The sequence below is a fragment of the Cervus canadensis genome, chromosome 16 (genome assembly GCF_019320065.1).
Source record: "Cervus canadensis isolate Bull #8, Minnesota chromosome 16, ASM1932006v1, whole genome shotgun sequence".
NCBI lineage: Eukaryota > Metazoa > Chordata > Mammalia > Artiodactyla > Cervidae > Cervus > Cervus canadensis.
In genome coordinates, this window is record NC_057401.1 from 63,637,365 (window position 1) to 63,650,127 (window position 12,763).

The 12,763-nt window shown below is 43.7% G+C and overlaps 1 protein-coding gene across 1 annotated transcript in view; it reads right to left on the reverse strand.

Moving 5' to 3' along the window:
• The window catches only part of SEMA5A (semaphorin 5A), a 565,061-nt gene that overhangs the window by 165,582 nt on the left and 386,716 nt on the right, over positions 1-12,763 (reverse strand). Inside the window, exon 9 of the mRNA XM_043489083.1 lies at positions 3,915-4,200. Within this exon, the coding sequence (XP_043345018.1) occupies positions 3,915-4,200 (286 nt within the window). The remainder of the gene's footprint in view (positions 1-3,914; positions 4,201-12,763) is intronic.

Below are 12,763 nucleotides of genomic sequence, written 5' to 3' on the forward strand. Positions count from 1 at the left end.
AGAGGCTCACCTCTCCGAGCCCTCTGCTAAGTGGCTGACAGGGACCTTCTTGTTGAGCACAGGGAACCTCTAGCTCCTGAGACCAGCCTGACTTCACAGATGCATGGACAAAGGTGCAGGGAGGTTCCTGAGTCCACGTCACAGGCTGAGGGGAAAGAAAGCAGGATTTATACCTGCTTTGCAGGGGGCCTTGGGGTTCCTGCCTTTGACCCCGTTGCTATGGCTCTTTCACAGGAAGGGAAGACACTTATCCTCCACCTGCCTGCATCCATCTCTCAGTTCACTGCGCTCACTCACTCTGAAGGGCACTGGGTGGGATCTCTGATGTCAACCTGGATGCCCCAGGGGCTGTCATTCTGAGTATCCCTGACACGTGTTGGTAGACACGTCTTCCCACCTCCTGGAGAGCAAAGCCCCATTGGTACAGGTTATGTGTTCTGTGCACACAACACACACACACACATACACACTTTCCTGCCTTTCCTCTACCCTTTAACTTCCTACAAACTGAGACGGGTGAGGAGGAAGGACATGAGTGACCACCCCCTAGCAGCTCTTCACCCAATCTTCCTGGGATGGGTCTGCCCGCCAGAATTGCACATTCACCTTCTCCTGTTGGTCCCTGCAAGTAGTGGTGGTCAGCACAGGTCTGGTCTACCATGACCTTGCGGACAAGTCTGCTGAAAGCTGGGGTCTGTGGTGATAAATCCATTTGGCTAACAGACCTTCAACCACGTGTTGCAAGCTGGCCTCTATCATGGAGATAACACTGCTTTATCTAATGTTCTATTTTCTTTCTTTCCCTATTCAGAGTCTAGGCATGTAAAAGTGGAGGTAGCCCCTCCCTCCCGCTAGGTGAGCCCAACAATATGGGAACTTAGAATCTGCTGGAAGCCACTGGTAGAAAAGTAGAGAAGTTTCTCTTAGCTCCTTGCCTCTTAACAAAGGAAGAAAACTAAAAACTTTAACCCTTCCCTACTCCCACAACTGTATTATCTGAAAGCCAGCATTTTTAGATTCCAGGAGAAGAAAAAAACAAAAAAAAGAAAAAACAGGGAAATCCTTCAGAGACTCTGTTGCAGGAATGTACTATTTCCTGCAGTCCCATCCATGCCCCAGGGTTGAGAAAAAATACCACTGAGCTCTAGCTGGAGAAGACTCTTGAGAGCTTCTTGGACAGCAAGGAGATCCAACCAGTCCATCTTATAGGAAATCAACCCTGAATATTCATTGGAAGGACTGGTGCTGAAGCTGAAGCTCCAATACTTTGGCCACCTGATACGAAGAGTCGCCTTTTTAAAAAAGACCCTGATGCTGGGAAAGAGTAAGGGCAGAGTGAGAAGGGGGCCACAGAGGATGAGATGGTTGGATGACGTCACCAACTCAATGGACATGAGTTTGAGCAAACTCCGGGAGATGGTGAAGGACAGGGAAGCCTGGTGTGTTGCAGTCTATGGGGTCACAGAGAGTCGGACATGACTTAGCAGCTGAACAACTAGGGACAGAATGAGCTGGAACACTGAACTTTATCCCTAGTCCCCTGTGCTGGAGACCAACCAAACCTATGAGCCTAAGCACTGGAAAGCTCAGCTAGGGCAGTTTTAGCCATCAGTTCAGAGACAAGACACAACTGGTACCTCAAACTGTCATTTTCTTTCAATTTCGAGCAAGTCTTGCCAAGAATGCACGTCATTTCCTGAGAGAGTAAGAGCAAGGTTGAGACAGGAGAGGGAGCAGAGGTGAGACATATGCCGGGATTTGCAATGGATAGATCAGAAAGCAGTTCCCAAGACCTACTGAGAATAAGCGCTGGAGAGAGACATGGAAGGACTAGTGATTCTTTCTGTTAGTACGTGTTCTCTGTATCAGGTGATTTCCAACACGATGAGCATCTTCAGCACTAAGCAAATATTCTGGATAGCCTGAAACTTACCTTTGCAGGTATCTAAATAGACCACTCACCCTCCTGGAATGGCCCAGGCACAGAACTTCCTCAACTTTTTAAATTGTTTGCGTTTGCCCGCAGCCAGGGCAACGAACAGCTCAGTAAGCCAAGCTCCCATTGTGTGTAAAATTGATGTCAACAGAGCCAGTGAACATTCATCTTGTGCAGCTTACACTATTTCTTAAATAAGGTTTTAGAAAGCAAATCAACTTCAGAAGCTATACATTGATTTTTTTCCCCCCCAAAGAAACTTATCAAGGAGAGAAAATAACCTCTGGGTTTGAAAACCAGATTTATAACAAAGATGGTCCTGGTGGGGTGGGGGTGAGTAGGGAGTCATCCATTTTAGTCTTGTTTTTCTAACTTTGCATCAGAAAGAAGACTCCTCACGGAAGAAACTTGTTAGAAAGCAAATGTTAACACTTAAGCTCAGCAGTAGGAAAAATGGGAGGGAAGCGTAACAAGGAAGTAAGATGCAGATGAAGTGATTCTTCAGAAATGCAATTTGTGGACAGCCTTCCCAAGTGGTTCAGTGATAAAGAATCCCGCTGCCAATGCAGGAACACAGGAGACATGGGTTCGATCCCTGGGTCAGGAAAACCCCCTGGAGGAAGAAGGGGCAAGTCACTCCAGTATTCTTGCCTGGAAAATCCCAGGGATAGAGGAGCCTGCATTCTTGGCTACAGTCCAAGGGGTCACAAAAAGTCGGACACAACTGAGTGACTGAGCATGCACCATTTGGATGCAGAGGGGATGAAAACAGAAGTTGGCAAGACTCAGGAAGCCGAGGAGACATGGTAGAGTGACCAACTGTCCTGGCTTCCCCAAGACCAAGAGGCTTCCCAGCACAGAGCAGGCCTTGGTGCTAAAAGCTGTGATCCAGGACAGACCTGGACGCTTGGCCATCACACCTCCATGATTGGCACTTCAACTCATCCTGACTCAGATCCTTTACCCTGGACACAGATATCTGGCTTTTGTCCAAACCATTAGGTCACCAGATGAGAGATTTCAAAGGTGCTGCAAAGCAGAAATCACCCTGCAGAACCATCATGCCCACTGCGAAGGCGGAAGAAAGTAGAGCTGGAGTCTGTGACTCCTGGTGGTGGGTGCCATCGCATGGAGTCTGAGCACGTCAGCTAAGGAAGGGAACTAAGTGCGGAGTCCTGGCACACTCCACCAGACAGAATGCGAGTCAGGAAACTGTACATCCTATACTTAGTCCAAATAGTGTCAGTTCCGGAGGAAGAGTATCTCCCGCAAGAAATGAAACACTGTATTTTTTTTTTTTTTTGTAAAAATACTTTAAAAGTAGAATCATTCCTTTAGAAATGTCTAAGTTAGTCATCGAATATAATAGGGTAAGCCTACTTATGTGCTCTTCCTACATGTACATCTGAGTTAAAAGTTATGTTATCGCAAAGATCAGGCTCTCCAGACAACACTGGTTTCATTATGCAAAGATGCATGACTTATGTATGGGGTAAAAGAAAGAGACCTAGAGGGGTAAGATGGGGAGAGAGGGGATACATATATAACTCTGGCTGATGCAGGTTGTTGACCAACAGACAGCAACACTACAATGTAAAGCAATCAACCACCAGTTAAAAATAAATTAAAAAAAAAAAAAGACATCTAATATGTTCTAGCATTTCAGAACGGGCCCATGCCCAGAACACACTAGTAAATCAGAAGGAAAAATGTACAGAGAATAATTTGAGACTACCATAACAGAAGGATAGATCAAAACTTTCTGAGTAGCTTTATTTTCCTAACACCCGTCTCAGAAATCACATCCCTTTTGGTAGCACTGAATTCACACTCACATTTTTTTTTTTTTTTGGCTGTTAGCCCAGCAAAAGAAGAAACATTTCTGTTAAAGCAACTTGTAAAGCTCAAAGGGCAGAGAACAGTAGAGTCATTCACCAGGAGCAGAAGAGCAAGGCAAGAATGATTTGCAGTTACGTACACGTTGGTGGTGAAGATGCCGTAGATCAGGTCCAGCTCGGGCAGGAAGAAGGTGCCCTGGAGCTCGTGGTAGTAGAAAGGGACCTCGCCTGGGCGGGAGCAATTGAGGCGGGCCTTCATGAACGTGGTCCACGTGTCCTCCAGCAGGAAGCGGCCCCCGATGTCGTTCTTACACACCCGGGCAGCTCGGGAGAACACGGTCTTCCCACAGTCGTGCTCCACGGCATTTTCTCGGAAGAAGAAGTAGGTGAAATTTCCGATGTCGTAAGAGGACACGAAGTTTGGTTCTAGAAACATCAGGAAAGAAGAAAGGGCTCAGCTTACTGGACAGCACAGCAAACTCTGCTCAACATTACCTAACAACCTAAACGGGGGAAGAATGTGAAAAAGAAAGAGACACATGTTTCACTGAATCACTCTGCTGTATGTCTGAAACTAATACAATATTGTAAATCGACTGTGGTGGTGGTGGTTTGGTTGCTCAGTTGTGTCTGACTCTTTGTGACCCCCATGAACTACCTATCACCCACCAAGCTCCTCTGTCCAAGGGATTTCCCAAATAAGAATACTGGAATGGGTTGCCATATACTTCTCGAGAGGATCGTCTGGACCCAGGGATTGAATCCGAGTCCCCTGCATTGCAGGCGGTCCATTGCAGTTGGAATTTTTTATCTACTGAGCCACCAGGGAATCCCCAAAACTATGCTCCAATGTAAAATAGAAAGTTGATAAAAAAGCAGGAGAGAAGAAAAGCCTAAACATCCATAAGCTACTCCTCTGCGTCTTGCCTGCTCAGTATTTATTCCAGAGAGACTTGATTTTGTGTGGATAACACTGTGCTCTTATAGAAGGAACAAGGCCCCAAGAGCACCCTAATGATCTACACCACGGGGTGGAACCTGGTGCGTGAGTTCTATCATTTAGTCGTTCAGTCATGTCTGACTCTTTGCGACCCCATGGGCTGTAGCCCACCAGGCACCTCTGTCCTTGGGACATTCCAGGCAAGAATACTGGAGTGGGTTGCCATTTCCTTCTTGAGGGGATCTTCCCAGCCCAGGGGTCAAACTCAAGTCTCCTGCATTGGCAAGTGGACTCTTTACTGTCTGAATCACTGGAGCCCACATGAGTTCTAAGTGACAGGAAATAGCCAGTGTGATTCCACACATAAGCATCCTGAGTTATATAGCACTTAGGTACATAGCGAGGCTTCCCTGATGGCTCAGATGGTAGAGAATCTGCCTGTAATGTAGGAAACCCGGGTTCGATTCCTGGGTTGGGAAGATCTCCTGGAGTAAGAAATGGCAACCCACTCCAGTGTTCTTTCCTGGGAAAACCCATGGACAGAGGAGCCTGGTGGGTTACAGTCCATGGGGTCGCAAAGAGTTGGACACGAATGAACAACTAACACACACACAACTTTTCGATAGGTATATAATATTGATACCATCAAAAATGGACAGCAAAAATTTGCAATACACTTTAAAGCCATAGACAGTACTTTATTTGTATATTCTTAATAACCTTCAGAAACAGTGGGAGATGAACTTATTTACAGAACAGAAACAGACTCACAGACTTAGAGAATGAACTTATGGTCACCGGAAGGGAAGGGTAAGGGGAGGGATTGATTGGGTGTTTGGGACTGACTGTATTTTAAATAGATGGCCAAGAAGGACCTACTGTAAAAACATGAAAGATAAAAAAATAAAATAGAAAGAAAAAATTAGACAGAGATTCTTAGCAATAATAATAAAATAGAACAATCATTATACCATAATAAAAGCTATATGAATTTGGAGAAAAACAGTGGGAGAAAAATATTAAAAACATGAAATGTGACTCAGAATATAGAGGTATAGCATTAATATCATGTTTGTTTGTGTAGAAGACAACAAAATTCTTTGATTTTACTTATATACTCGAGTATGACTTTGGCATAAATTATGTGCTTTTAGTAAGGACTTTAAAAATGTTTTTCATTTGTGAAAACTGAAACTATAGGGTTAGTGTCCTGAATCAGCTTTAGACATTCCTGTTACTATGGTGACCATGAAATGTGATAATCAATTCTTAATTTCTTATTTCTTCATTTCTGGGGAATTCATTTAGAGGAGAGGAGGGTATTGAAATGGAGTCATTGCCTTTCTGATCTCATGATTAGATCAAAATTATGGACTTAGAAATGACAAATTATGGCAAACCTTTACTTAATCACCATGCTCATCAGGCATTTAGGAATTTATTATAGATTGTCAACAGAACTTCGTATACAGCACCGAAAGCATTATCTTCATAACTTGCTGGTTGAGCCTGCTGATAATAAAGATGATACCCTCTCAGACACCGTGCCATGCGTGCTAAGTCACCTCAGTCGTGTCTGACTCTGTGTGACCCCACGGACTGCAGCACGCCAGGCTCCTCTGTCCAAGGATTTCCCAGGTGAGAATACTGGAGCAGTTTGCCGTTTTCTTCTGCAGGGGATCTTTCCAACCCAGGGGTCAAACCAACGTCTCTTAAGTCTCCTGCATTGGCAGGTGGGTTCTTTACCACTAACACCACGTGGGAAGCCCCTGTCAGACACAGGTGTGCCCTAATACTTATCTTTTAAAAACTCTAATAACCAGGTTTGATTCTTATGCTTTTCTCTATTGCTGAGAGTTTTCTACTCAATCAGCAAGTGTCTTAATTTATGGTGCAATTAAGATAATAGGAAAATATCCTTCAAAATTAATGGAAAAATACACACAACTGTATCCACAGGACATATTTCAGGGACAATTGGTTTTGGAGGACAATTCAATTGGCCTTGTACTTTGTCAGATCCAATCATGTTGTACCAACAGACATGTTATCAGCAGAACAACTAAAAATAGGTTTGGCTACAAGATGATCCATTAATGTTAAGTGTTAGGCCTGTTTTAGGCTCACCTAAGATCTGAAATGCAGACACAGATTCTGAGACCGGCATGAAGAGGACACCAAGTACTATTCTGTCCTGAAAGGCTGATGCCAGCTTTCAGCCAAATTTGACTGAATTTCAATCAACAGTTGATGTCATCACAAAATGTTTCAAATTCATTCAACTTCACAGCTTCCTGGGGGCTGAGATGGTAAAGAATCAGCCTGCAATGCAGGAGACCGGGGTTGGATACCTGGGTTGGGAAGATCCCCTGGAGAAGGAAATGGCAACCCACTCCAGTATTCTTGCCTGCAGAATTCCACAGACAGAGCAGCCTGTTGGGCTACAGTCCATGGGTCGCAGAGTCGGACACGACTGAACGACTAACAATTTCACTTTCACTTCACGTTCTAAAAATGTAAAAATATTCTACTATATGTTGTATGTGTCATGTGCTTCTCTCTTTAGCTCATGATATTGTTAAGTAGTTTTACGTACATGAAGTATTAATCATAGAGATTTCAATAAGAACTGATTTTAATTTATCAACTGTTAAACATAGTATCTGATCACTTGCTTTAACTTGAAACAGATATTTTTAAAAAACACCCTGGCTTGCATTAAAATATATGAGATGGAAGTTAGACATATTTACTGTACAGTCTGCTTTAATATCCTGGAAAGATGCTCACAAAAACAGGCGGGGACACCTCTCCGACTTGTGTTTTTGGAAAGAAAAGCATAATATTGGGGGAGTTTGAATCCATGTTCACTGTGTGTCTCCCAAAGAGAATTACTCACTGAAGCTGACCCCCAAAAGCAAATATATGAAACAATTACAAGACTCTATTGAGTTTCTAAAGCTAATATTCACCTGGATGCCTAATCCTGAAGAGAAGGCTAAATCTCTGCAGAGCAGGTTCTGCACCCAGGCTCATATAACCAGACTGCAGTTTGCTCAGTGAAATGGAGACAAACAAAAACCACCGTCATCACCAACAGACTTTATGGAAAATGAAGAAATGGAAGAAAGATGTAGGTGTGTCTAGCTATAGCTCCCAGCACGGGTGGATGTGGTGTGAGACGGAGTCCACAAGCTTTAGCAAGCACCCTCATGACTACCTACTTCTGCCAGTAACTCGGGGCCACACAGCATGAAAACCACATAGGAAGTATCTGTAGGATCCAGGAAGCCTTGAGCAGGAAATCAAGGAGCTGAAAACATTAAAAAAGATCTGCCTTGGTATCTTCCAGCTCAAGGTTGGTCTATAATTTAAAAATCTCTGAAGTGAAGGGAAAGTCACTCATTTGTGTTTGACTCTTTGCGACCCCATGGACTATACTGGAATTCTCCATGGAATTCTCCAGGCCAGAATACTGGAGTGGGTAGCTGTTTCCTTCTCCCAGGGATCCTTCCAACCCAGGGATTGAACTGAGGTCTCCCACATTGCAGGTGGATTCTTAACCATCTGAGCCACCAGGGAAGCCCAGTCTCTATTGAGATTAAAAACTCTAAAATCTCTATTGAGTGCTAAACTCTGGTGTAAGGCTCCAGGCTGGGTGCTTCTCTTTCAGAAGCTCAGGAAACTCACAGGAATCATAGAAGGAGATGCTTGTGTTACTCCTCCAGTTTCACAGATGAAGACACTATAGCCCAGAGGAGCCCGACCAAGTTCACACGACCAGCATCCAGTTGGGGGTTATGTCCTGAGTCTAGGCAGTCTGACCACAGGCCCTGTACACGGACCATTACACTACACTGAAAAAATAACGGGCTGCAAGAGGACCATCAGTTACTTCAACAACATGGAAGAACAGGTCTCGGAATTTCAGGCAAAGTTTCAGAAACCACAGTGGCGGCTGGGTTTTACTCAAGACCAAGATGAGGAGGGTCTGAGAACAGACCAGAGGGGAAGAGGGATGCTCAGATAAATCTTTACTCTGCAGCTATCAGAGACATCAAAGATGCCACAGAAAGAAGAGTGGGAGGAAGGAGTCAACAATCCCAGGGCTCATTAAACAAGAATAGTGTGGGAAGCGTTTGCCCTAATTCTAGAGAAAATGCTTCCCATGGCGGACACCAGAGCAAGGGCACATCCACCAGTGACTGCAAGAACCTCTATCCATGTTCATCGTCCACTCCCATGAACAATCTCACCAAGATTTCTCATAAAGGAGGAGTACTGAGTCATGCCTAGCAGACTCGCCCATGGGTTCCTCTTTCCCTGGAGAACCTCCAATATCTCTGCACACCACTCTAACCCATTTTATCATAGGGTGATATAGAGCTTTTTAGATAAAAATGTGCAAATAGATTTCTTTCCTATTGCAAAAACAAGGGAAGAATTTGTGCCTGGAAGGCAGTACTGGACATGAGTTTGAGCAAACCTGGGGAGATAGTGGAGGACAGAGGAGCCTGGTGGGCTACAGTTTGTGGGGCCACAGAGAGTCGGACATGACTTAGCGACTGAATGACAAAGAACGTCGCACATGTGTTTCTCCAGCCCACCGCATCTGACAGATGTTTTAGTCAAGGAGCCAAGCTATGGTTGGAAACACATCCTGCAGCCTCACAGTGGTCCTTCAGGGGGATGATGGGTTCTGATGGGTGACCTGCTGTCATATCAGGAAGTTCCAGAGCCTTTTAAAACCCAGCCAGCATTCCGTTCCTTTGCCAAAGAGAGTGGAAAAGCAGTGATAGCTTTAAAAAGACAGCCAAGGAGCTCTTGCCTTTATGGATAGAAGTCTGGAGGTAAGCGATGCTTGACTCTCACCTGGTGGGACAATAAGATGCATATTGTTTCCCTCCCATTATTTAAGTCCTGTCTCTTGTTGAAATGTGATTCACCATAAGCTAGTATCTGTCACTCTTGAGTGAGCTGAACAAGTCAGAAATCAGTCAGTGGCCTTCCCGTCTACAGTGAGTGTGGGGGCATGAAAGAGAGGTCTTTTATTCATCATCGTTATCAAGCTACAAGTGAATAGAAGTTCTGCTAATTCAGAATAAAAACAGACACAAGTATTTGTCAGCTTATTATCACATATATGCATGGAGAAGCTGGTTTCTTTCCTCATGTTTGTAAAACATGTTGAGTAACAGATTACAGAGTATTCTACAAAATATAAGAGGAATTATGATTCATGATATAAGCACTTTTATTTTGCACATTTACTGACATAATAGTGCCCATGAAAATGGGAACACTGATAAACTTGAGTTGTATGAAGGGCAAAAGAATCGATATTTCTGAGGAGTTTCTGACCATGTACAACCCAACTCTGAACAGCGAGATGGAGCCTTTCCATAGGTCTTCTCTCTGTTCCATGGCCTACTGCACCAGTCTGGAGGAGCGCCAGGTTCAGTGGTCCAATCTAATGACTGACTGGACCACCGAGAGGCTCTTAATATAGAAATATTTGTCTAAACCAATGAGAATGGACATTAAAGACAGAAAGGAATTCAGATTTTCCAACTCTACAAAAATCTTACTAGAATAAAAATCTATCAAAGTTTTTTTTTTTTTTTTTTTTGCAGTCAAAGAGAAAGGTAGACTAGAAAATGTCTAGCAGGCTTAAAACCCTGGGCTGAATAACTGACATCCAGAATGTTCCTTCATCCTGAACAAACTATTCAGCCTAGGGAAGAAAGAGACTGATACAAAATACCGTCCCATTAAATGATGGCTATAAATTTTATTTCATGATTTCCTTTTGCTTTCCTTTTGAATAATTTGTATGTAGTAGACCTTCTAAAGAACTGCTGCTTTTGAATTGTGATGCTGGAGAAGACTCTTGAGAGTCCCTTGGACGCAGGGAGATCAAACCACTCAACTCTAAGGAAATCAACTCTGAATATTCATTGGAAAGACTGATGCTGAGGCTAAAGCTACAATACTTTGGCCACCTGATGCAAAGAGTCAGCTCATTGGAAAAGACCCTGATGCTGGGAAAGATTGAGAGCAAGAGGAGAAGGGGACAATAGAGGGAGATGGTTAGATAGCATCACTGACTCAGTGGACATGAATTTAAGCAGATTCCCGGAGATAGTGAAAGACAGAGGAGACAGGCATGCTGAAGGCCATGGGGTCGCAAAGAGTCGGACACAACTTAGTGACGGAACAAGTAGAACTTCACATAATGATGATGAGTAATCAAACATGCATATATTAAGGTGATCAGAACTTGAGAAATATAAATAAAGCCAGGCTGAGTTTTTAAAATAGGTGGCCTTTCCACAAGAATAAAGAAGCTAATGGAAACAATATTTAGATATGACATTCTGTGAGACAGAGGTTTCAGTTCTATAATTTTTTGATATCAGTTACCATCTAAACCATTTCTGTGCATATTCCTAGATTTTCAGGTCCTCTCTTTCTTTTGAAGATTGTTTCCCTATCACAGCTACATGGAAATGTGCAGCAGAGAGTTCCAAAATAAAGCTAATTTCATCTATGTGTTTGTCAAGATTGGATAATTAAACTAAAATTTAATTAAGTAAAAAGTGGTTTAAAAGACGTTGACATACTAAAATTCTTTCCTTAAGATTTCTAGGAAAAGACTAGATAGATCGATTGATAGATCAATAGGTACAGATAGATGGATAGATATACACGTTTGTGTGTGTATGTTTTGAGTGTGTGACATCCATACGTATAGGATTGAGGTGTACGTATATGTGGCTCAATACTTCCACCTACTGGCAGTAAGATCTTGGCCGGATTACGTAACAGCGCAAGTTCTCAGTTTCCCCCTTTTAGAAGGCATGCTCAGTCGCTTCAGTCCTATCTGATTCTTTGTGACCCTCTGGACTGTAGCCCACCAGGCTCCTCTGTCCATGGGATTTTCCAGGCAAGAATACTGGAGTGGGTTGCCATGCCCTCCTCCAGGGGATCTTCCCAATCTGGGGATCAAACTCTCATCTGCCTTCCTGTCCCGCATTGCAGGAAGATTCTTTACCCACTGAGCCACCTGGGAAGCCCCTTAGAATGGTGATAAAAATACGCAATACTTAGTATCATTGTGTTGGACATGACTTAGCGCCTGAACAACGGTATCTATCACTGTGAAAAGTCAAAGGTGATGCCTGCCACGTGCCTATCACTTGGTTGCTAATTATCAAAATATAGACCACCATTTATATATGCATATTTATATATGTGTATAAATATTATATAATAATAAATATATAAATAAATAAATATATACAAAAATATAAATTAATACCAATGGACATGTTGGTAAACATATCATCAGTATTTACTTGTGTGTGCTCACGCTCACTCCTGTCTGACTCTTTGTGACTCCACGGACTGTAACCCACCAGGTTTCTCTGCCCATGGGATTCTCCAGGCACGGATACTTGAGGGGTAGACATTTCCTACTCCAGGGGATCTTCCTGACCCAGGGATTGAATCCACGACTCTCGAATCTCTTGCATCAGCAGATGGATTCTTTACCACTAGCATCACCCTGGGAAGTCCTTATTTATTTAACAAGTTATCATACTTCATAATATTTGCATTCTGTATATCAAATGAGGCTGTGTGTTCCTTTCAGCAGATCTGGAACCAAACACAGTGGAGGGTCTGTGCTAGAGATGGAGCCTTGAACTCTAGCTAAAGGGCCTCCATCCTCACGCACTTCCTTATCACCTGCTCCTGGGCCCTGGGCATCCCACAGCCCACACCTTCAAGGCCACTGTGAACCAACCAACAAGACATAGACCAATGAGCCAGGACAATGAGGAGGAGGACACTGGGGGCCAAGGGCATCAAGGTGAATTCAAGAATCAGAGGGAGGGGAGGAGGGAAAAGGCAGATCCTTAGGGTGGGACTGGGCCCCAAGCCACACCCAGGATGGAAAGTAGCCCTGGAGAAGACCCTAAAGGTGACCAAGAATGGAAGGAAGCTAGTGTTGGTCCAGGAGGCCAGGCCAAGACAGAGGTCCACAGA